This window comes from Falco punctatus (assembly GCF_963210335.1).
Source record: "Falco punctatus genome assembly, chromosome: 5".
Taxonomy (NCBI): domain Eukaryota; kingdom Metazoa; phylum Chordata; class Aves; order Falconiformes; family Falconidae; genus Falco; species Falco punctatus.
Genome location: NC_137584.1, coordinates 66,598,546 through 66,622,812, shown reverse-complemented (window position 1 = coordinate 66,622,812; position 24,267 = coordinate 66,598,546). Strand labels below are relative to the sequence as shown.

Below are 24,267 nucleotides of genomic sequence, written 5' to 3'. Positions count from 1 at the left end.
TAGAGGTAGAACAACATTACCATAATAATGAATGAAGGGAGAAAAAAGGTTTCGCTCAACAAACACTCTATTCAGAAAGGCCTTTCTAAAATTCTGGATTACGTGTCATCGTTTTTTCCCTACATCTTCGTGTTTTAACACTGCTCTAAATATTTCTGTCTTTAATGCCACTTTAATAAATATTACCAATATAACATGATTCTTTCCCCAAAACATAATGCCTGAAAGGTGGGTCAGAGGAAGCTTATAAAAAAATGCTTCTCTGACCTTAGTTGGAAAATACAATGGTAATGGCAAGGTATTAAAAATAATAATTTAAAAATTTCCAAATCTACATTTTGAATTCAACACATCAGAAGTAGGCATTAAGAACCCACACTGGAATGTATTTTAAAGTAAGATTTTAACAAGTGATCCTTAGATTACAAAGGCGTGGATAGAACTGGGTTGATACTCTGGCTATGGTGGTTTGAGAAATGCAGATTTAGGCTTCACCAATTCATGTATAATCTGTATCATGGCATTGGTGTTAACGGGTGGAGTAGCTTCTGCCTTGGCTGTTTATAATTCAATGCGTGACTTTATGAAATGTAAAGATGATATCTTCCAGGGGTTTGAGTGGAAATATAAAGGAAAAATAGTACACTGGATGCTTGCAAATATTTGATTTGCTGTCTTTTCTGCCTTTACCTCACTCCAAGCCATGTGTGTCTGTGGTAGTGTCAGTTTCATCTAACCTGTTCCTTGGCAGTGGCTTTGACAACTGGTACTAACTCCTGTCTTAGTTTCCTCTGGGCTCAGAGCCTCCTGCAGGGCTTTTGTGTGGTGTTTAGTGAAGTTGGGTTGGCTTCATTTATTTGTTTCAGAAATTAATTTTATGATCATAAATCATAAAATAAGGCTTTAGCACTAAAAGTAGTTCAGCACAGGAGCTTCAAATTCTTTTAAATGTTCTTGGGAAGGTGGAATGACTAGAAAGTATTGACAGTACATTTCTGTGAAAAGGTGCTTCACTTGAAATGGATTTCAGGCTGTTTCCATTCTTCATAAATGGAACACATAGCTCCTAGATACCCTGATAACTGTTACACAAAAATCCTTCCATGTTTTCAGATGATCAAAAGAAATAGTTTCTTTCCTAGATCTAGAGTTATCCATGTTCATCCTTGATTTTGTTGTTTTTATGTTCTTCAGACTATATAATTACAGTATCTGTATTTGGGTTCCTATTTCTTATAAAGAGAACTACAAACCAGTTTATGTGGAATAAGCAAAAAGGTGCAACAGTGCTCTAGGAAAGATACAGTTATCTTGTGAAGTTTGTGCATATTGTCTTTCTAGGTGGTAGATTACTGAGGACAAGTGATTGCTGAATGTCTGCAGTGGGAGGTGCGATCGATAAGTTCCACTTTTAGGGCCACATAAAAGCTCCGTGTCCTACAGCTGGTGGCCACGTAAAAGCTCCATGTCTGTGTAGTTGAGCAGCAGTAAGACTATTGGCAGCTTTCCCTGCCCTGTGTGTGTCCCCTGCCCAATTCCCGGTGTTCTGATCTTTTGAGATCTAATTTTTCAGTGATTCTTTAATCCTGTAACTTAAAGGGGTAGTTTTCATAAACAAGGAAAACCTCTCAGTTGCCCACTTCATTGTTTTGGCTGAAATTATTTGCAGGACAATATTTTTTATGGAAGGGCTTAGTTTCTGCAGCAGATAAGAGGGCTTCTCAGTCCATGAAATTTTACACAGACAGAGCTTTACAGAGATAAGAAGTGTTAGGAAGGAAGGTCTTCTAATTCTATAATTGCAATTAGATTCAGTCCCTTCTGATTGAGCTTTTAATCTTGCAGCATCTCTTACCGAGAATTTTAAAGTGCATCGAACTCCTAAGTGATTTTTTTTTTATTATTATTACAAAGGCAGTTCTTGAAAAGAAAAACATTCATTGCTCACAGTTAATTTGTTTAACTGTTTAGATCAGAAATACTCTAAAAATTGTTAGTCTAAACCAATAAGAAATACAAAAAAATTCTAAACATTTTAAAAAATTGGTTTACAAGTAAAGCTATGTCTCTTAGAATCATAGAATCGACTAGGTTGCAAAAGACCTTTAACATCATTGAGGCCAACTGTTAACCTAGCGCTGCCAAATCCACCATGAAACCATGTCGCTAAACACCACACCTACATGTCATCTAAATACCTCCAGGGATGGTGACTCAACAGCTTCCCTGGGCAGCCTGTTCCAATGCTCAACAACCCTTTCAGTGAAGAAATTTTTCCTAATATCCAATCTAAACCTCCCCTGGTGCAACTTGAGGCTGTTTCCTCTTGTCCTGTCGCTTGTTGCATGGGAGAAGAGACCGACACCCAGCTCACTACAGCCTCCTTTCAGGCAGTTGTAGAGGGCAGTAAGATCCCCCTGAGCCTCCTTTTCTCCCGGCTAAACAACCCCAGTTCCCTCGGCTGCTCCTCATAAGACTTTCTCTCTAGACCCTTCCCCAGCCCCGTTGCCCGTCTCTGGACACGCTGCAGCACCTCCACGTCCCTCTTGCAGCGAGGGGCCCAAAACTGAACACGGGATTCGAGGTGCAGCCTCACCAGTGCCCAGTACAGGGGACGGTCACTGCCCCAGTCCTGCTGGCCACGCTGTCTCAGATACAAGCCGGGATGCTGGTGGCCTCCTTGGCCACCTGGGCACCCTGCTGGCTCACGTTCAGCTGGCTGCTGACCAGCACCCCCAGGTCCTTTCCCCCGGGCACTTCCCAGCCACCCTTCCCCCAGCCTGTAGCGCTGCGTGGGGCTGGTGTGACCCAAGGGCAGGACCCGGCACTGAGCCTGGTTGAACCTCATGCAACTGGCCTGGGCCCATCGGTCCAGCCTGCCCAGCTCCCTCTGCAGAGCCTGCCTGCCCTCAGCAGATCAACACTTCTGCCCATCCCACTTATCTTTAACAACCTGATGTAAGATCTGAAGTGAAACTCTTCAAAAAGAGAGAAAGCACACTTTAATTTACTGGTTTGGCAGCCTTTTTTTTCTTCTTAATTTTTATTTTTTAATATTAATTTTGATTTTTGCAGACATTTAATGAATACATTTATATCAGCCCTTGACTCTTCTGGAGTCCTAATTCTAATTCAGTGACTAGTTGAATGCTTCATTCTCTGGACAATCAGGAAGGAAAGCTCCTCAAATAGTTTGTTATGTGGGGTCTCTGATGTAAATGAGCAGTTCTGGAGCTTCCAAAGGTTTCCTGGAACCATTGCATGAAGTTTTAAAATGTCAAGCAGAGTTGAAATACCAAATATGAAAATTCTGCATTTTGTCAGGTTTTCTTCATGCAGTAGACCTGCACTGCACTAAATTTTGACAAGGTCAGGAAGTTTTAGGGCCTTTCGTAGCCTGAATATACCTTTAAAAGGTACGGTTTTAAAATACAATGTTTGGCTTTGGCTACCTGTTTTTTGTTTTAACTAAAGAGAAAGAATCAACCAGAAACTTGTTTTCAGTAGGACAGGAAATTACTGTAAGCTTCCTATAGTGAATCTTTTTTTTTTTTTTCCTTTTGCTATTAGGGACCAAATAATTATTTATTTTAAAACTATTTAATTAAAATTACTTTTAACAGTAAGCATTGTACACTCCTCTTAAATAGAAAGCAATGTATTATTGTACGCTGTATTGTTCATTGTGTTTCTTGGAATTGGTTAATAATTATTTATTGACGTTGTTGCCTACTCTGATTTTTGTTAAAATACATGTTTTCTTACAAAGAAAGACATGGAAAAATTTAGATGTATTCTCATTTTTCAGTAGCTGTAGTTCGAATATGTGAAAAATACTTGTTTAAAACATGTAGAGCTGTCTGTAAAGGAAATTGTGGGAGTTAGTTTTGTACAAAGGCATTTGGTAGATATAAAATGTCTTTGATGGTGCACTCAGCTTTTGTCCAACCACCTGTGTGAGAAATGCAGGGATTTGTTGATTGGCAGATCTGCTGCTTTCCCCCCCTGCCAAAAAAAAGTCATCTCCTTGATGAAATTGATTTGTCAGTTTGTTCCAGTCTAATGGTGTGATAGCCCAGCAGCTTTCAGTATGTTGAATAGTTAAAACCTGCTTTTGAGGTCAGTGTCAGCCACTCTGACCCCTGTGAACTGTCACCTGAGTCAGAATTGCAGGGATTAGGCCTTTGATATTGTGATGGCTTTGCCTATCAATTGACTTTTTCATTACTGAAGATGTTGGGCCTTTTGTTTCCCTTCTTAGTATGTAGCCAAGCAAACTCCTAAGTAGAAGGAGCATTTGTTCATGCTCTGTCTCTCTGCAAGTAATAGAAGTACTCATCTTTTGTGAAGTGTACCTAATTAAACACAGAAAACATTAAAAATAGAAAATATAGCATGATTGCAAGTATTTTTGTGCTGAACATCAGTATAGTTTCTGGGTAATTTTAGTTAGACAAATTTGTAAGACTGTCAACTAACAAAAATTTTGTATATAGAAAGCAAGGTGTCAGATTGGAAGTTACCAGCCCTTTCTGCATTCAGCCTTCTAAGCCTGTATGTGAGTTTAAATTTCAACACAAGGGTTATTTGAATTCTATAGTTCAGAGCAGTTAACTGTTACCAATATTTCATAATGTACCTACTGTATTAGCAGGTTCGTTAGGTATTAAGCTGTTCCGTTTGTTTACTTTCTATGGCTATCTTGCACACACACACTTGTGTAAACATAAACTCCTAGGTGGTTTATTTAGATGCAAATCTAAACTTTATCTTAGGATAAAGTAGTTGCTACTGTAGCTCAGTGTCAGGCTCCCTGCCTTCTCACTTCCTTTAATTGTTAAGATTTCCTGAGATCTTGCTTGGCTTGTTTACTCCTTGGTTAAAATGGGTAAATCAAAGCATATCATAGATATGGAATAGTTGATTCCTGTTGTATCGGGGTAAATTAGTCTAATTACACGTGGCAGTTTTATTTGCTTGTGATGTAATGTGAAATGAGGTCCTGTCTCCCCCCCGCCCCCCCCCCCCCCCCAAAAGCCCAAGCCAATTAATAAAGCTTTTAAACTCTTTGTCACAGGCCACCGTGGAGGTCTGCAGAGAAGAACTTTAATCCAATAAACATTTCATTTAGATCATGAAAAGAAAGCATGAGGAGAAGCTCCTACAAGAGAGGGTGTTACCAGCAATTCTAGCCATGAAGAGATGTGAGGAATTTGCCAAATTAACCAAAAGGCCTTCATATTTAACACATAAATGTGTCAAAACTAATAATAGAATAATTTAATTTGAGTTGAACCTTATATTGTTAAAATTCTAAGAAGCCACAACTGTTTTCTTCAAAGACTTTACTGTTGAGTTGGATGGACAGGGCAAGGGGAGGTTGTGAGAAACCCAGATAGCAAATAACACTGGCTGAAGCTGGTGGAAAGAAGAAAAAAAAAAAAGGAATAGATAATTAGGTGTAATTAGCGTGTATGAATTGTTGTCTCCCTGCCCTTGGCTTGAATAAATTTCGGAGAAAAAAACCCCCTAGTGGTGAAAACGCTTTGATGTAAGAAGAGTCATTGTGGTTTGGCAGCATAAAGGCAGTGTTTTATACTTCTTACATAATGGTTGTGATACAGAAAGAGTGAATGGACCCTGCACCCCCCAGCCTGCTTTACAGCAAGGACTTTTGGATTCCCTTGAAACAAAATGCATCAGAAGTTTTCAGTTGTTGGTAATGAGGTAGTGGACCTCATCAGAGCAAAGCGTAAGCCATCTTTAGCCTTTGTTTAGAACTTAATCGCATTTTTTTTTTTTTATTCTGGGAAATCCAGTTTCGTAAATCAATACTACTTTTTTTTTCTTTCCTTTTTTTTTCCCCTGCCTGCCAACAGTTCTGGCAGGAGCAAAGGCTAATACTGGGGAAAGAAATACAAATCAAATGTTAAAAAGAAAAAGAACAGCAAAAAAGAAATCTAGACAAATAACTTCATCCAGGGTATAATTCCAATGAAGTACATGTATTAGGAGTGAATTTGACCCTTCACTTATGAACATCATGTTATAAATTCGGAGTGAATTCTTGGCATTTATTTTTCATGGAACACCAGAGCTGGTTTATTAGGAGATTGAAAATTACAGTAATTGTTGGTTCTTTAGCAAAACTGAATGTTATACAGGGGTTTGTGGGTTGTTCTTTTTGTTTTGTTTTGGGGTTTGGGTTTATTTTTTAATATATTTATACTTATTCTGCAAGGAAGATTTTTTTCCTAAGTGATGTGAAATGTGGAGAGCTGTTCAGTGTAACTCTTACTGCATGGAAGTTTACTCTGCCATTCTTCTGCTCCCTGACTGGAAATAGGAGAAGCTACTTGTCTCCTACCAGCACAGCCACATCTGTACCTCCTGAATTCTTTTCACTTTTGTCTGACTCTTTGAAATACTATTCACAGAACAGTACATTTTAAGAGTCTCTGTCTTTATTCGTGCACCATTATTTTACAAGTTAATTGTCTATTTTACCTCTTCTTAGGGGGTAGCTGATTTGTAGCTAGATGTTAAAATAAGTTATTGAAAAGTTGTACAATAGGTTGTATGTTCCTTGTGGTAGCAAGAATAGTGGGGTTTCTTGGTTATTAAAGTTTTGAAGGCTGTAATGTAAACTTGTACAACTTCCATTGAATGAGTTTCACCTCTAAATATATCTCTGCTAAGCTCTTCAGTTTAAAGTTTGAATGTTCTTGTCACAAGTGTAAGAAAAGGTTTCATTTAAAAAATCATATTTGGATGTATTTCAGTTGCCAGGTCTTTGTGCTCTAGGTCCATTTAAAAATAATTCATAAATAAAATGTTTGTCATCCAAAATTAAGCTGAACTTGATTAGTTTCATTGATACTGTACAGAATTCTTGGATGACATTTTTAAAGGTTTCCTCAAAATTTGTTTGTGTGGGTTTTGGGTTTTTTTATTATTATTTGTTTTGTTACAGTGTTTACAGTTGGGACAAGCTGAAGTATCTAAGGCTACTGTAACAATCTCCCATATTTTGTTATTGCAGAAGAATAGAGGGGAGAAGACTAAAAAATTTACTTAACCCCTTAAGGCATTGCACTCCTTTGTAGAACAAATAGCCTTTTGTACTTGAAGTTGATTTGATCTGTGAAGGCAACACACCTGAATATCATGCAAGAAGAAGTAATTATGCCTGATTGTAAGGGGTTTTTTTTTTCAGGTATAGGTCACAAGAAATTCAGTTAGGGTAGAGTATGTACAAAGCTAAGAAATGTGCAGCTTTTCTGTTGTAAGATTGTGTAAAAATTATTTACAGTTAATACTTGCATAAAGGTTAGAAAGGTTGATGAAGTGATATTTAGTTTTGCTTTACTATTCACTGCATGTCAGAATGTAATTATGACTGATTCATGAAACTGTCTTAGCAATGAACCATCTTTATTAAAATGCTGATCAAGACAAGAGCTGACAGTAATAAAGAATAGAACATTTTAGTCTTGTTGCTTTTGAGTGATTGCTAATTACCCCAGAGGTCATGTATAGTGCTTATGAGGATTCATTGACATTTTCTTTAAAGTCTACTGTTTTAACAACATCTGAACAGGGAGACAAAAACTGTATGCACACCCAACAATGCTTAGACTAAGTTTTTATCCACCACCAAATACCTGATGATTCCCTTTCTCCTTCTCCCTGAGTACATCTCGTTCCCATGGATCTGTGTAGCAGAAAGTTGGGAGTATTACAAACTTGATTTACTTTTTTTAAAATAAGTCCAATTTTAAGCATGGATAAAAGGAGCAGCCCTTTGAAGATCCTGCACCTGTACCATGCTTGCTCATCACTAATGGTCTGGTTGATCTCCTTTTAGAGCTGCACCAGAAACACTGCACTTAACTGTGCACTTCTCTCGGCAGGCTGTGGACAGACATGCCCAGCTCATCAGTCTAGGTTGCATCAGTTTCACATTCTGAAATGTGCTGGTGATTGTCACTTGGTGGTGACTTTGGGAGTGCAGCAAAGTTAAAATCTTTGTGTGCTTTGTAGGTCAGAAATAATTTTTTCATGACACACTGCATTTTTGCTTGAGGGATTCTTGTTCTACCACAGTTGAACACAGATTCACAGTTGTGAATCGTTTGGGAAAATGTGGATCATAATGGTATCCTTTGGATGGAGAAATCTTTTCTTGAAATCGCTTAAGAAAGAATTTTAAGAAAGAAGATATAGTATTCTGGTTAATAATCTAACATTGCATGGAGTCAAATAATGAAAAATAAAAATTACTAAGTCTAGTGAGCTCTGCTTACCTGAGGAACTCTTCCTATGCTGCTGGCTAAGGGCTCTCATCATGTGTCTACATGTTGTGTGATGCAAGAGAATTTTTCTCTCTTAAGCTGGACATAAATATATAGAAGAATGATTGCTAATGAACAACCTCATTATTCTCTGGTTTACTGTGGGGAGAGAATATTAGTGATCCTATATGTTGTTAATGGAGACCAAATCAGCAGGACAGGTGTCGGATGTCTTTTATTGGGGTGGGGTTTTCTTTGGATATAAGCTAATACGAGTTAGATGCTGAGGATGCCTTTGAAAAGAGAAGATGATAAATATGTGGAAATTATGATCCCTTTTGCTCAGAAAGAGTGGTTAGAAGTTGCACTTCTCAGTTAGGCATGGCTTAGTTATTAATAGTAGGTGTTCTAAAGTGCTTGTTAAGAACTACACCAAAGGCCAGGAGTATTAATTGTGCAGCTTTGCATGCCTGGGGGATAGTACTATACTCTGCTTTGCTCCTGTGGAAAGCGTATTTGATACTGTAGATGCTACTGCTGTATTTGCAGGTGTCTGGTTTGACATGAGTGTGCAAGGCTGAGGAAACTCAGCGGGTGTGTGAATTAAGGTAATGGTCCTCCCAAGGTGAAGCGCGCTGACATCTCTGTTCCCCTGCACTTTCTCTGGAGATCCTAAGATAATGTTTGTCTGATCCTGTGGGCTGGTAGGATGATTTGTATGAGTTGGTATGTTGTTTTTTGGTTTTCTTTTTTTAATACCATTAAAAATTCAGAGCAGGGAATGACAGTTGGGTTGACTTACGGTGGCCTTCAAAAAGATTAAGAAATATCTACTCACCTGCGTTATCAAAGGTCATGAGCTGATCCACAGTATTTGAGCTCACAAGGGCACATGGTGTTTAATGTGGACCACAAGACCATTTATTAGCATTTCAGGAGTTTTTGTGACACATGGGAAACACACATCTTGAGAACTTGCAGGTTATCCAGTTAACTTTGACTCTGTGTTGGAATTTCCTGAAACCTTTGTTCCTCTACTTAATGATATATCGTGTTGTGTACTTTTAATTTTTTGAGCAGTTGAACACTTTAATAGCTACCATTCTTGATTGCAACAACAAAAGAATATTAGAGGTGCTTACAGGAAGAAAAATGTATTTATATTTGTCTATATTTAATAACTGATAATACTGAAAGTCTTTATCTATTCTATCTGAAGGTTGCAATTTTAGGTGTTCTGTCTTGAGCTGAGCCTTGAGGCTTTGTCTTCTTTCCTTCTGGAATAAAAAGCTTTTATGCCACTTCAGTGGAAATGAGTGCATGATCATGCTGTATTTTTAACTTACTAATTGCGTTTTCAATTCTGTAATTGTATTTGTTCTTTGTATACATAAATACATAAATGACTTCAAAATAAATTGTATGACTAATTAATTTTATGCATTTGAATTGAATAGGGTAAGTCAGACTTGAAATATCTCAATAGAATAGAAAATCTGTTGGAAACTAGATGGTTGCCCAAGAACAGACTAGACTAACTGTAGCTTCAATTTTAAGTATTTATTTCAAAAGAGAAGTGGAAGTTTAGCCCAAGTAAATGAAATGGAGAAGTTTGAAACTCCATCTTAAGAAATGGGAACCAATAGTTACAGTCCTGGCTTTGACAATTAAGTGCTAACAATCTGAGCACTCCAGTTAGTTCTTGGGCTGTTGATTAAGATTCTGTGGTGGTGATTAGTGAGTGTGAGGATGCAATCACATCTGTAGGGTTTAATCAGTCCAGTGCTGGAGAAGTTAGTTCAAAGACGGAGAGAGAAACGAGAACTTCTACATGTTAGTGTAGTTTTTCTTAGTAGGGTTTTTCCCCAGGCTGCAAAAGGATGAAGGGTAAAAAGTAGAGAATCCTACATTCCTCCGGCTCCCTGAACCTGGAGAGTTTGTAAATAATGGTATTGACTTTCTAATTCCATGATGCAGGAGTATAATGTTGTTGACACTTGTGAAGGGGAGAGAAGATGTATAGTGGTACTCATATATGTACTGATGTTCAGTATTTCATCCTCACAGCTGTGAGCAGTATTTGTTTTTCCATACTATGCAACTATGTATCTGGTTTTCATTTTTGTAAATTTAGTATTTTAGGTGTTTAGCTTGGACATATACAATATTTTGGTGTGCTTTATTTTCTTCTCCTATACGTTCTGATTATATGCTGTCTTTTTAACATTTAAAGGATTTGACTTGGAAAATTTATTTAAAAATACGCACATTTTTCACTCTGCATTCCTGTGAAGCAGATAAGTGAATGTTTGTTTGTAGAAACAAAGAACTGTGGTGGGTACCCTTGTCCCCAAAGGAAACCCCAAAAGGAAAAACACTTGGATCTCTGCTCAACGCATAGCTTCTCTGTGACCTTTCTGACTCTGGCTTTGAGTAAAGGTGACCATGTGCTGAACCCCAGTTTAGAACAGTCTCCACTGGTACACTCTTAACTTGGGAGGAGAAGTGCTGTTGCTACTGCCTGGCAGTGCAAACAATCCTCCCATTACTGCTCTTCAGTTCACTGGTACTGTTACCACACCTTTTCTCTTCTCTACTGTGTAGAGCTCAGTTTGTTTAAGTAGTGTTGCCTGCACCAATGCATGTTTGTATGCCATTTTGTTGGCATTAATTTCTTCCACGTTGTCATTTATTGATCAGTTTCTTTAGTCACACTTGTGTTTGATTTTTTTTTTATGTTATTTTCAAGTAGGACCTATATATCTATCTGTACTCGTGTCACATATTCACATAAGGAGAAGGTTGTTCCTATCTCTATAAAGCTTATAATCTAACAACAGCATTCATGTTTTAAAGGAATCTTTTTCTGGGAGTATGTTGCTATGCAGATTATAAAGTTTTGTTTTAATGGCAGGGGCTGTCCATTTTTTGTATATTTATACAGGGCCTAACAGGATAGGTGTGAGCGAACTTTGAAGTGTCTCAGTAAAAATAATTAATGACCAATTAATACTTACTCACATGAACTTGTAGAAGGGTCAGGAAGTTTTTGTGGCTGTTTTATTTTTATTTAGGATGTGGGTTTTAAACAGCCAGAGTACCTTCCTGAACTGAGCATCAGTTTGGAGAGGGCCCCCCCCCAAAAAAAAGGGGGGAGGGGGGCAGGGAGGGCAAGAAACTGGCTTCAGGATCCAAGTCAGTGGTTCTTGAGACTGTAATGGATGAAAAATATGCTAGAGATTCAAGTAAAATATAAACCAGAATTTGATTGAGAATGCTAGTTTGAAAAACAGGAGACAGAACTGTATTTTAAAGATAGGACAGAATTAAGCCAAAAAACCCCAAACCCAAATGAGAAGTTAATTATCCAAGGAACAGGACAGTAAATTGCCAAATGGTTTCCAAAGGACTAAGTATCTCTCTGTTCCTGTTAACTGGCCCCTACTTCTATGTTTATATTGTGTATTCTGCTGTATATCAGAATTCTGATTTTCCATTTTGTTCATGTTTGGTTCAGTTGACTTTCATCTCTTAAGGCAGCAAAAAATCAGTAAAACTGTAATAACCATATTTTATATATTTCTGAACAGGATGCTGTTACTGCCTTTCTGACTGGAAGGTCCTATAGCCCAGAATATCTAACAGATATTTTTGAAATAAGCTATGTAATGTTATGTCACGTTAGAATCAATAGTAGTACATTATTGTAGACATACAAGACAAGGTTTATAGGGAAAATAAATAACTTTCATTTAGGCAACTGTTTGTAGCTTAAAAAGGGCCCAAAACCATAAATAAGCTTTTGAGCACGTAAGCTCCTCTTAACCAGTGTCACTAATGCTAACGATTTTTCCTGAATAGTGATAATACTAATTGCTCTGAAGAAAGAGAAAAGGGAAGGAAGACAGAAGTATTGCATCTACTTCATAGCTATATTGGTACTATTTCCATCTACGGTTCTTGCCTCCAAAACTCATTCACTGTAATGTGAAATCATGGGGTTAAAAGACTTGTCAGTGCATTTAAGGAGTGATAAATTTTTAAGCAGAACACAAGCGGGCTAAAATACTGTAGCACCAAGTGCTGCTTTATATTTCAGCAAGCCGCAGTGACCTGCATAATATAGCCCAGTATCAGTCTGAATTTGAGTGCACAGAATGTTTGCTCTACTCAGCAGTCACTAGCGGCTGAGCCACAAGCACTGCTGTAAATATCAGCACAATAAATTTACGCCAGCTACAGCATTCAGGTGCACTTTCTTCCTTTTAGCCCTACCCTAACCATCCCACACTCTTAAGTATATGTAGTTCTCTGTTCATTCTTCACCCTATATGCAACACAACAACCTGAGAGAGAGGTAGAGTTTGTAAACCCATCTTGAAGGCCAAAGAGATGAGGCTGAATTCATGAAAAATTTCCTCTCTGTTGTATCCAGGAAAAAACCTCAAAATGTTAAACAGTGTTAGTAAATATCCAACTATTTAGTCTAAAATAATCCACATAGTCCACGTAGCTGTAGTAGTAATGTCTCTTTTTTTTTTTTTTTTTTTTTTTCTTTCTTTTTCTTCCCCCCCCCCCGCCCTTTACTAACATGAAGAAAGTAGTACTTGAGCTAATTTACTACTTTGGAAAAATGAGACATTAGGCATGAAGATGCTGAGCATTGGTGCCTGGCAAAGGAAAGCTAAGTACATCAGCTTTGCTGTGAAATTTCAAGAATCTTCCGTCTTGCCTTGACTGCCAGACTGGTGCTAGAGAAAAGCTTAAACATCCTCCCTCCCTTGTGCATATTATTACATGCCTCTGGAACTTTTTTCTTCTGCTCTGTTATTCTCTTTCTTTGTAAGCTTTCACGAAAAGAAAGGGAATAGATTATAATAATATTGTAGCACCAATCCTATTGTGTTTGTAGTAGCCTTAGCCCAAGATAATGATTTGATTAGCATGGCTTTTTCACTTACCGGAATTAAAGATACATGGATTTTCCTGGGATTCTGTGCTATTAGGATGATTTTTTTTTCCACCTTCTTTCTTTAGCTGTATATCTTTGCAGAGAAGTTGGAGGTTTAAAATAGGTATAGAGCTTTCTGTAATAGCCAAGGGCAAAAAATTAATGCAATGAATCATTGCAGTTATTCCTGCAGATATTTGTAATCTATAAGTCCTGTGCAACACATTTGTTCAAAAGGGCTATTGTTCCTTAAATCACTTGATGATAGTTCTTCTAAAATTTAAGGGTTTTTTTTCCTGCAATGTAGTTGCTATAAATGAGATTTGACATTTCCAATTTTGTTATTTGAATGGCCTCAAAGAGGCTTTGAAAAATTTGACATACAGAATATGAAGCGCTTAACGAGAGTATTAGTAGATAAACTAATAGCTCATAATGCAGTGAAGAAGCAGAGCAATTTAGTGGATTCTAGCAATCCAGAGAATTTTAATAGTGTTGAATTACCTAAAAAAAAAAAAAAAAAAGTTGTATTGCTTTAGTTAAATTGTGGGTAGAGTATATTTTCTAGATTATTACAACTTTCCCTCCTTTTCTTTCATAGCTTCTTTTGCTTCTAGCTGTGTAGCACCCAGAAGTTGTGTATGTTGGCAGTAGTAATAACAGATAAGCAGAGCTGTTCCCTTTGCCAGAAGTTATAAAATCTTGATACGACTGAGCTTAGTGGGAGTTTTGCTCTCAGCCTCAGGCCTTGAATAAAAAAAAAAGTGCCCTTTAGTATCAAAAAAGCACCCTTTTTAGTGTAGCTGGTTTTGAGTTTTCTAACAGAAGCAATTATTGTGTCTACTCAGGGACATCCATATCACACTTGGAATCTTACAGGTTGTTTAAACAGAAAATAAAAAGATTTCTGAGTCATTTCAGACATTACAAAAATGAAACAAAACCTTTTTGATGTAGAACTTTGTTCTCCTTTATGCTTCAGTCCATTTTGCAGCAAGACTTGGTGTGGTGCATGTATTTGACGTTTGACTCATAAAATTTCCAATCTTAGTAGAAGGAAAAGATAAAATTAATTTTAGCTTATTAAGTAGAAGTAGTTTCAGTTGTCTCTGTTGCTAGAGTTTGACTGTGGTCTCTTAAACTTTTACTGCTTCTAATTTTCCATTTTTAAATGTAAATTATTTAATGCAAAAATCATTATTTTTACACACTCCCCCAACAAAGCACTACCCAGAGAGAACCAGTAATACGGACCCTCGCTTCACTTCATGTGCTTCCAATCTGTATTAATTTTTTAGTTGATGGACTTTTGGAAATGGTTACTTTTTTGTTTGGAGTAAGTAAACAATTTCCAGTTTATTTCTTTGCTTTGATAATTGTAAAGGAAACTTCAGCTTTGTGATCCTGAATTTCAGTTTTGCAGATGATATTCATGCTGATGGTTTCTCACAGCAGTGTGTCTTCTCTCTAACACAGACAATAGTAAATACAGCTTTGGCTTGAGGAAAGCTATTCTTTTTTTTTTTTTTTTTTTTTTTTTTTTTTTTGTTTCCTCTGTGTAGAAATACTGCAGCACAGTCCAGCTTGATTCTGGAATAGACTACAGGAAAAGAGTGCTTCCTGCTGCTGGAAAACTTTACTACCTGTAAGTTTACCTATGGTATGGTACTTGCCCTCTTTTTACCTTCTTATTAGCCAATAATTTCCTAGTCAATGGGAAATGAAAAATGTATAGTAGAATTAGCAGGGTGTGACTTTTCCTTTCTTTGCCTTCTGGTCCATTTTGTTCAGCAAACCGCCTTCCATTATGCCTTGGTATTAACTTCATTAAACTACATTTTCAGTATCCACACTAGCATCATTTATAATGTGTGACTGAATAAAAACTAATTAGATTTTTTTGGGAGGTGTGGTGTTTGGAGAACTGAAGTGACAGATGGTTAGAAAGTAATGAATATCCTCTTGTAAGAGATCGCACAATTCTCTTATAATAGAGGAACATCCTTATTGTATTTAGGTAATTAAGTATTTATAGAAATCCAATGACAAGGATTCATTTAACGTTGGGTGTTTCCAGTGCTGTGGATTAAAAAAAACCCAACACCCTCCTATTTTTACAGATTGTTTCTGTTTATCATGACAAAATTTCTTTAGGGCTTTATTCTATATTTGCAAATAAATATATTTTTTAAAACACTCACAGTTGTCGTTATGGTTGCAGCATATATCTGCCTACTAGAAACATCCTGTCTTTTTTTGAAACCTTTGCATTGCAGACATTTTTCTATATTGTATTTGCTTTTATAGTCTTTAGTGGATGACAGCCTGAGCAAGGCAGACAATAGCTGAAAATGAGATACGTAACCATTGTATCTTTCAACTCAACATACAATATTATTTAAAAATCATGTTTCCATTAAGAAAGATGCAATAATTTCATTGATGTGACAAGTAATTGAAACAAAGTACATCATTATCACTTTATAATAAAGTTAGAAATTGTAGTTGTTTGGAAGTAGGAGTACTGCTTAGCAGAATTACAACAGGTAACTCATTCTGCTTCTGGGAGGAAATGAGATAATTTCATATATGGAAAACCGGTCCAATGCAGGTTCTGTATCTTCAAGCAAATTGTGACTGTGTGAACTCAGGAAAAGTAACTCTTGTTCTATATTCTTGCCTGGCTCCACTTTCTTTGAGTTTTGTGGTGTCTGCTTAGAAGTACTGTTTGAAGCTGCCACTGTTATCTCAGCATTGCTCATCATGGCTCTTGTTCCAATGTCTATGTAGCTGACCGTGCTTGCGGATCTGCTTATTGTGCCCTTTGCACTCTGTGACTTTGTTTGATAATTCTGGAGGGCACGTGTCACGTTCTTTTCTCAGTGTCCATACTCTGAAGAAAGGAAGAGCCTGTATGTGGTTTCTAGCAGGTAATAGCCTAAACACGGTGGCTATGGCATCAGCTCTCAGAGGAGAAGAAATATGAACAAGTCCCAGGAGTAGTACCTAGCCAAAGTATTTTGTGGTGTTCTGCTGTAAAACTTGTAGTCAAGTGAATGGCAGAGATGGGTGATAAGCTGTCTGTCATGTTCTCTCATTGGAAGGATGTTGATTACCTCTAGAACTTCTGTAAATCATTAGGAAGCAGTGGGGAAAAATAATTTAAAAAATCCTACAGCTGCTAATGGAAATAAGATATTTATTTCATCATCCTTTCTTCTTCTGAGGGAATCTCATTCATTTTTCTACTCAAACTTGTTCATTGGATCTTTCAACCCTGCAGAACTAGCTTAATATATGGGAATTTGTTTTAAAAGCAGGTACTATACAGTATTTTGCTAAGATTTTTGAAATTTAGTTAGCAGTCTTGCCTCCAAAAGGAAATGTTCTTGTCCAACATGTTTACATTCCCCTATTAATAGTTATAGTATCATCACATTTTTTTGAAATTGTCTTGATGCTTCATAATTTGTGTAGTCTTCATTTAAAATACGCAACTGAAGGTTGCTTAAAGCTGTTCCATACTCATCTGAAAGCAGTGTAACACAATTACAAGATTCCTGATCAAAGCAACTTCCTTGATCTCAGTCTCAGGTGTCTGTTTTCAAAACAAACTTTCCTGGCAATTAGGTGTAGATATCCACCCAGGCATCATATTCGGCTGTTTCTTGTAGCCTTTACATCAACCTTTTTGATAGATAAATGCATACATGTGTGCATACTCTCTGATAAACATGCACTCTTTCTCCCCTTTTATGGCTTTTTTTCCCCTGGTTTCATCTGTTCCTTTTCATTCATTATTTTGTCAGAGGAAAGCAGTACACAAATATCAACACTGAGAGAAACTTTTAAAGTTACAATTTTATGTAATCTCTTATTCACAAAAAGATTTGAAATGGCACTTACAGAAGTTTGTGGCATTTTCCCCCCTGAATTCTTTGTATCTACAATGTTTGCTATTGTTAAGCTTGAGCTAAAAAGTCATTATTTCAGTTCTGCTGTTAGCATTTTTAAGGTGCTTAAGGCCTAATGAACAGGAAGGTACTTGTGTAACATGCTGATTGTCACTTGTCATTTAGAGGAAGACTAGAACTCTGTGAAGCTATGCAACTTGAGTGTGTCCATGATCTATAAAAGCAGACTTTTCATACCAAATGAGATTATACTAACTTAAGTGTTACGTATCTTAGTTCTAATTTATTGTCTTCTGTAGCGTTAATTTGCTATACTTAGCTTTTGATCTCAGCTCGAAATATTATCTATCTTTAAGAATGAAACACAGAAAGATTGGCCCTCTGCCCCATTCAGTGACAAAAAATATTCTCTGATCAGACAGATCTATAATTCTTGGGACAACGAGAAGATGAATATAAACTTAACTTCAGCTCTCAGCACAGATATTTTGCATTTTCACTGTCTGTGGTTGATCTTTTCCCAAAAACTATTGGCAACAGAGAGGGGAAACTAATAAAAATCACTAATCCAGGGATTGTGCTGGTATTTTGAATTTCATAGTTTAATTTTGCAATTTTGAAAATTGTTTGCTAAACACAATCAGTTGACTTGATTTTTATTTTTATTTTAATCCCTCAGAAAGCTGCTCCAATATTTAATTCCACAAAGTCCCCTCTCAGAAATTTCAAAGGATACTTATTTAGGTGCTTGACTGCCTTGCCTTGTCTATTTGCTCTTATTTTGCATGCAAGATAGAGCCAGAAGCCTTTTTTCTCATTGTGTACACATAGTGTTAATGGATCTGCTCTGCCTGTATTGCCTCATTACTGGAAACAGCTCAAAACACAGAAGTCTTTCAGTGTATGCAAATAAGGTAGAATCATCTACCTGAGAGTTAATATTCTCTACTTTTAAGTGTATTCTAAATCTAATGTTTGTATTTAGAGCATAACATCCTGTTCTCTTTTTTTATGGGCAAAAAGCTAAGCAGGCTCAGGCAGCTGTTTGATGTTGGCTTCAAGTGTTATTAATTTCATATTCTATTATTCTTTTCACTGTAGCACAAGTGAAGCTGATGTGGAGGCTGTCATGGATAAGTTGTTTGATGAGCTGGCTCAGAAACAAAATGATTGTACGTAAGTTAATTTCTCTTGAAAGAGAATACATTTAGAACACAATGCCCAATCTCCACTGACCAATTAATAAGTTCCATTGCTGTATATGGGTTGATGCCACACTCAAGTGGCAGTCATTGTATCAGCATTTTGTCTAATTTATGTGTTGAATCATGTGCTATTATTCATGAAGCTATGCATTTCCTATCTGTAAGAGATGAATTTTATAGTAATTATCCAGAGAAGATTGAGTCTTTGTTCATGTTCCCATAGTAACTAGACCAAGGATTCTAAAAGTGCAAGGCAGAGAGCTGAGGCTGAATAAAGCGTGTGGAACCATTGCAGACTTCACGTTTGAAGAGCTGTGTGACAGAGTGAGTACCCGGTCAAATCTAGATCAGTTAATGCTCAGACTTTTCACAGTTTAAAAAAAAAAAACCAAACAAAAACAAATCCAAAACACAAAACCTCATATTTTCCCATTTCATAACTAAATTAACGGGGCTTTTTTTAACTTGGCAGAAAGATTTTGGATCTAACGGGAGAGAGAAAAGAAGAGCTTCCCAGAAGAACAATAATATTTTTTTTTATAATATACAGTGACTTCACTCATGTATATCACAGGTTGTCTTCCAAAACCCTAATATAGTGTGTGTGCCTGGGCTAACATTATTGCTGGAATATTAGTAGTCATAACATACCAATATGTAAATAGTACTCAAATACTGTTTTTAAAATCTGGACTTTAAGTTGATAGCCAAGCAAAGGAACAGTAATCCTGGGACCGCTAGGATAAGGCTGCTGTTGTGTGCCGTAGTTGTGACTGGCTGTACAAAGGCTGTTTAGCCCCAGGCCTTCTCAAAAGTTGGCATTCTCTGTTAAATATGTTGGGAGGTGATTCCTGAAGAGCTGCTTTTGTACATGACCTCCAGTGGATTTGAAGATATACCCCCGGGAGTTGCATTGTACTTCAGTGACCTCTCTGCTAATACCTGAAGTTATTGTTAAATGATCACAACCTAAACTGGGCTTATAGCACCCTCTATTCAGGATGCTGAGTAGTCATTTGGTTATAGCTGTTTTCACTTCCTTGTAGCTACCAACTATTCAGACAGAAATTTCATGGTTATGTTTCAGACCATGGGTTTTAGGCCTTGTTGCTTTTCAGTTTCAGACAGAACCAGTTAGCCATTCCTGAGCATGGAGGTAGCTTGATTTTCGCTAAAAGTTTTGAGACTTTTTCTTCATTGTGCATCTTAATGTATCAGGAAACTATGCTGTCAGCAAACACTTGTAACATTTTCTAGTCTAGTAAATACCTTATGTACTTAAATGGGATGATAAATTGCTTCCAAGGAGAAGTGCTCTGGTAGCTCACATGGCAGCAGCTCATACTTTGGATCTGAAGGTTCTGATCCTGTTGAAGAAATCTGTGGCATTCAGACCACCTTGGCATAATGGAGCTGAGTTGCTTGGTTTGCACTCAGTACAAGTAAAAAGAATACTTAGGAAATGTTAAACATCACTTAACAGTATCATTCTTAACATTGATCTCCCAGGACTTAAGAAGTAATGCTGTCTGAATTCAGACGCCATCTGCTCATGTGTTGATAGTCTCTAATAGCATGATCACGTGTTTAAAACACATGGCAGACAGTAGATCTTTAACAACTTCCTTGGTCATTGCTTATTTTCTTTGCATTTGTCTCCATTTGTTTTTAATATTTATATACAGTTATTTTGCCATTATTCTTCTCTTTGGATCACTGATGAACCTTCATAAGTATCACATTAGTGTATTGGTAAGGTAGTATCACTATGTTCACCTCATAGGTACAGAAGTATAGTCATGGACTTCAGAATTGTCCATCAAATTTGGATGAATGGCTTGATTTGCTTATAATAGGATTTTTTTTCACTAATATAAATTTCTATAGTGCTTTATAGCAATCGTAATAAATTCCCATTGGTGTAAACTGCATTTAAGACCTTGCCTGCCCTGTTGCTCCATTTGCCCACCCTGCTGCTCTTAAAATCTGGTAAAAGGTAAAAGAAAAATTCAGTTGTCAAACCATGAAACCATGTTCCTTTTTTTCATGAAATCTTTTAACTTTTTGATGGAAAAATTTATGCATGCAGTATCATTTTTTTAACAGTCAGAATGGGATGTCATTCCCACTGATGCCATAGAAGAAATAAGTAGGATCCAGAAGAATGCACTGGTGGCTTGTAGGCAGAATCCACCCCCCCCACCACCCCACCCCCCCACCCCGAAGACAGGGGACATTCAACATGACAGGAAGTGTGAAGTCATTCATATGTAATTCAAGTAAGCTGGATAATAGTGGAAACTGTGGAGAGATAAAGCAGAAATCTGTAGGAGACATAGCTACAAGGTATTTGGTACTGCTTGTGGTGCCAAATGGTAGGTAAGTTGACAGGCATCATGAGTGAAACTATTAAGAAAAAGGAAACGAGGAGGCTGAGAAATATGTAATGAAAAGGAAGCTCCACAAAAGAAAATACTGGAGGGGAATTTGTTGGATTTGGCTAGAGCGAGTCTGCAGGTTTTTTTGTGCGGGACGTGGGGACAAAGTTCCATGGGAAGGCAGATTGCGTGAAGGGACATGGGTTGCGGTGTCTTCCTTGCTGGAGCCTGTAGCAACCAGCAAGGGGCTTAACTGACAGCCCAAGCAAAGCATCCTAGGTAGATAAAAGCAATTTAAAGTTGGTATTGTAGGAGCCAATTAAACTTATAACAGAACAGTAAACAAGATTTGCAGTTGGTTTTATACCAGTTCTAAGACCAGTGACAAGCATAATAAATGGGAAATTCTCATTAATGGAGGAAAATGAGATATAACTGATATTATTGAAACCTTGTGGGAAAGTTCATAAGAATGTGGAATCAGTGCTTACAGCCTACTTAAGGACAGAGTGGCTAAAAGAGGTGGAGGACAGTATGCAGTAGTTAAAGACACTGGTACCTGCCTTAAAGGTAATTAATACAAAAGTCTTGAGTACATATTGATCACTCTACTAATGAACAAACCCAAGAGGGTAGCACTCATAGGGGTCTGTTGCAAATGGAGAATGAGGGGTATTGCTTCTTGAGCACTTGGCTATAAAAAGCATATAAAGAAAAAAACCCTTGTATGGGAAGCTTGTGCTATAGATGTAATGCAGGAAATAGTGAAATGTAATTAGTCTGAAAATTGCAAATGATAATTTTCTAGCATAAAATATACTATATCCAGTACGAGGTCATTTGGTTTGAGCAGCTTTATGGGACCTTACAGTGATGAATTCATCTAGCTTGTGTTGCGTAGGAGCAATCTTCTCCATCATTTTCTAACATTCAGTGTAACTGAAAGATATTTCTGAAGGGTGAAATCACGTATTTGAGTGTTCAGGAAGAGTAATTTTCAAAAGCAAAAGGGAAGTACGACCAAAACTAATTGGAAAGGGAAGTGTAAACAACAACAACGAAGAACAAGAAGGACTTCTTGAGGAAAAAGATAGTAAAAGTATGTCCTCTGTCACCATCGAAACAGAATCAAATAATATAGTGTGATTAGCAACTAGTTATGAAGTGCAGGAAATTAAAGACAAACTAAAGGTCATCAGCAAATGTCATGTCTGCTTAGCTATAAGACTTGTTAAGTAAAATGGGAGTTTTGATATTGTTTTTATTATCTGAATGTTATTGGCTTATTCTTAGCTGGAGATGGGTGACCTTTTACTAATGATGTGGGAAAAGGAAAAGGTATTGCAAAAAATGTTTGTTCTAGGTGAAACAGTGAAATACTAGTTTCATCAAAGGATAATAAAATAACTTCCAGTCTGTTAATAGTTAGCATATATTAAAAATAGGCTGCAAAGACATTTTGAGTCATTGGAGTCCTGGAAAACCAGGCTGAGATTTCTGCCTTGCCTTTTATTTTTTATAAATGTTAGAGTGCAAGAGAAATTCCACAAGACTAGAAGAATGCTACTATGTGCCAACATTAAAAAATAAACAAGCAAAATCCACACAAGCATGATGACCTGTGTAACTGCAGGCTGTCGGTCAGATTTTAGTTGAGAAAGGGTAATGGAGAAGCTGGTTCTGGATTCACACAGTGGATAATAACTAAAGAATGGAAATAAAATTAATTCCAGTCTCCCTGATTTTGTGGAAGAGGTTGAGTTTTGTAGATGCTGTTCTTACTGACAAACTGGCATTACACAGTGTCATGAAAGTAATTGGATTGAAAAGTTAGTTAACTAACATATAAAAAGAATTATCACTGAAGGATTGGTGTTGAGTGTAGCATTTCTAATGAGCACATTTTTATACTAAGCCTAGTACAATGATTTTTTTCCCCCCAGCAGTTTTGAGTATAACATAAATTCTAATACAGACTTGCTGTGAATATGAAGAGTGCTGTGTGTATGGGGGGAATGAAATAAAAATGAGGATGCTGCATGCAGTTTTGTTTCTCAGCAGAACTGAGGTTTTGGGGAGGAAGGAGAGGGTTTGATTTGTTTTGCCTTTTTTTAAATCTAAGCAAACACAACATTTTGCATCTAGAAATGGGGAACACAAGTCATACCTACAGGAGGAGACTGTCCCCTAGGCATAGTGACATGGAAATAAGTTTAAGCATTATAATGCACAAGCAGCTCAAAAGGAGCTTCTGGTCCAGCGTTAGAGCATTTAGACCTAACTTCATTTGGGATGGGTAGAGTGGAAATAAATCAGAGGGTAGAAAGATTATTTTTATTTTAAAAACATCTCAGATTGATGGCAGAATGTTAGGTGTGGTTTTGACATTTTACAAGAGACACTGACAAACCTGAAGAGGCTGTTGAAAAAGCCACAAATCATTTGAGCTGGAGAATTTGTGACCTCAGATGAAAGATTTACAGTTCAATTTGTTCAGCTTATCAAAAAGAGGACTAGAAGATGAGTTTCTAATGTACAGCTATTTTCACATAGGGCCAAAAATACAGGTATTAATGGGCTCCTAAATCTAGCAGAAGGCAGCATAATGAAAACCAGAGACTACAGGCAGAGATTCAGATGTAACAAAAAAACCCCAACAACAAAAAACCCCCACCCATTCACACATTTGAGGTAGTGAAGGAAGTGGCAGAGCTTCCTTATACTGCGTTTTGGGTCAACATTGGGTGTCATTTTAGGAAGAGGTGTTTGTGTTTGAGCTAAGGACTAGTTCTTAGGCTTAGCTGCCTCTAAAATTCAGGAAATTGGAGGATCTCATGATCTCTGGTCTTAAATTGTCTGAAACTACAGTCATGAGAGAGTCAAGAGTCCCCTCTGCCTGTTGGCAACTGTCTCACTGCACCTGCGAGTGCAGTGAACAAAGCAGCAGCAGGCAGGAGAACGTGTCCAGTCCATCTGGAGGGGCCAACCTGCACTCAGCCCCCTTGTGCTTTTGGGAGTAGACAGTACTTAGTCTGCTACCAGTTTGTGCAGTGGGTTCAGACTGCATTTTTCAGAGGCTTGTAACTTCCCTAGATTTGAGCGGGGTTTCACAGAACATGTATAAGATGTTTCCCTGCTAAGCAAGCCGCCTTTATTCCAAATTTGACATTCCTGGTCCACAGCATGGCAGCACTACAACTTCTCACTGAGCCACTGCTAAAGGAAAGTCTGACTTGAGGAACAAAGTCTGTAACAGCCTTACTCTCAGAAATACAGTAGTTGATCGAAACTTTTACAAATAAATATTCATTCGCACACATAGATGTGTCAGTTTGAGGCATCTGTTCAGAATGAGAACATTTCAAGATGAAGACGTTTCATAATGGAAGGTGGATGTCAACTCTGGACTTTTGTTTATGTGTTTCACATCTAGTAAATACAAGATAACAAGATATTTTTGTGTGTGTGAGAAAAGGTTTACATTGCCAACATCTTCTGACAGTACAACTCAAAATGTAATCTGTT

The 24,267-nt window shown here is 37.3% G+C and overlaps 1 protein-coding gene across 2 annotated transcripts in view; it reads left to right on the top strand.

Moving 5' to 3' along the window:
* Positions 1-24,267, top strand: part of AFG1L (AFG1 like ATPase) — a 78,372-nt gene that overhangs the window by 36,158 nt on the left and 17,947 nt on the right. Inside the window, exons 8-10 of one of the 2 annotated variants that reach the window (XM_080389035.1) lie at positions 14,808-14,890; positions 18,261-18,331; positions 18,588-18,688. The exons of the other annotated variant lie outside the window; for it this stretch is intronic. Coding sequence (XP_080245161.1) covers positions 14,808-14,890; positions 18,261-18,331; positions 18,588-18,688 — 255 coding nt within the window. The remainder of the gene's footprint in view (positions 1-14,807; positions 14,891-18,260; positions 18,332-18,587; positions 18,689-24,267) is intronic. 2 annotated transcript variants of the gene reach the window in all.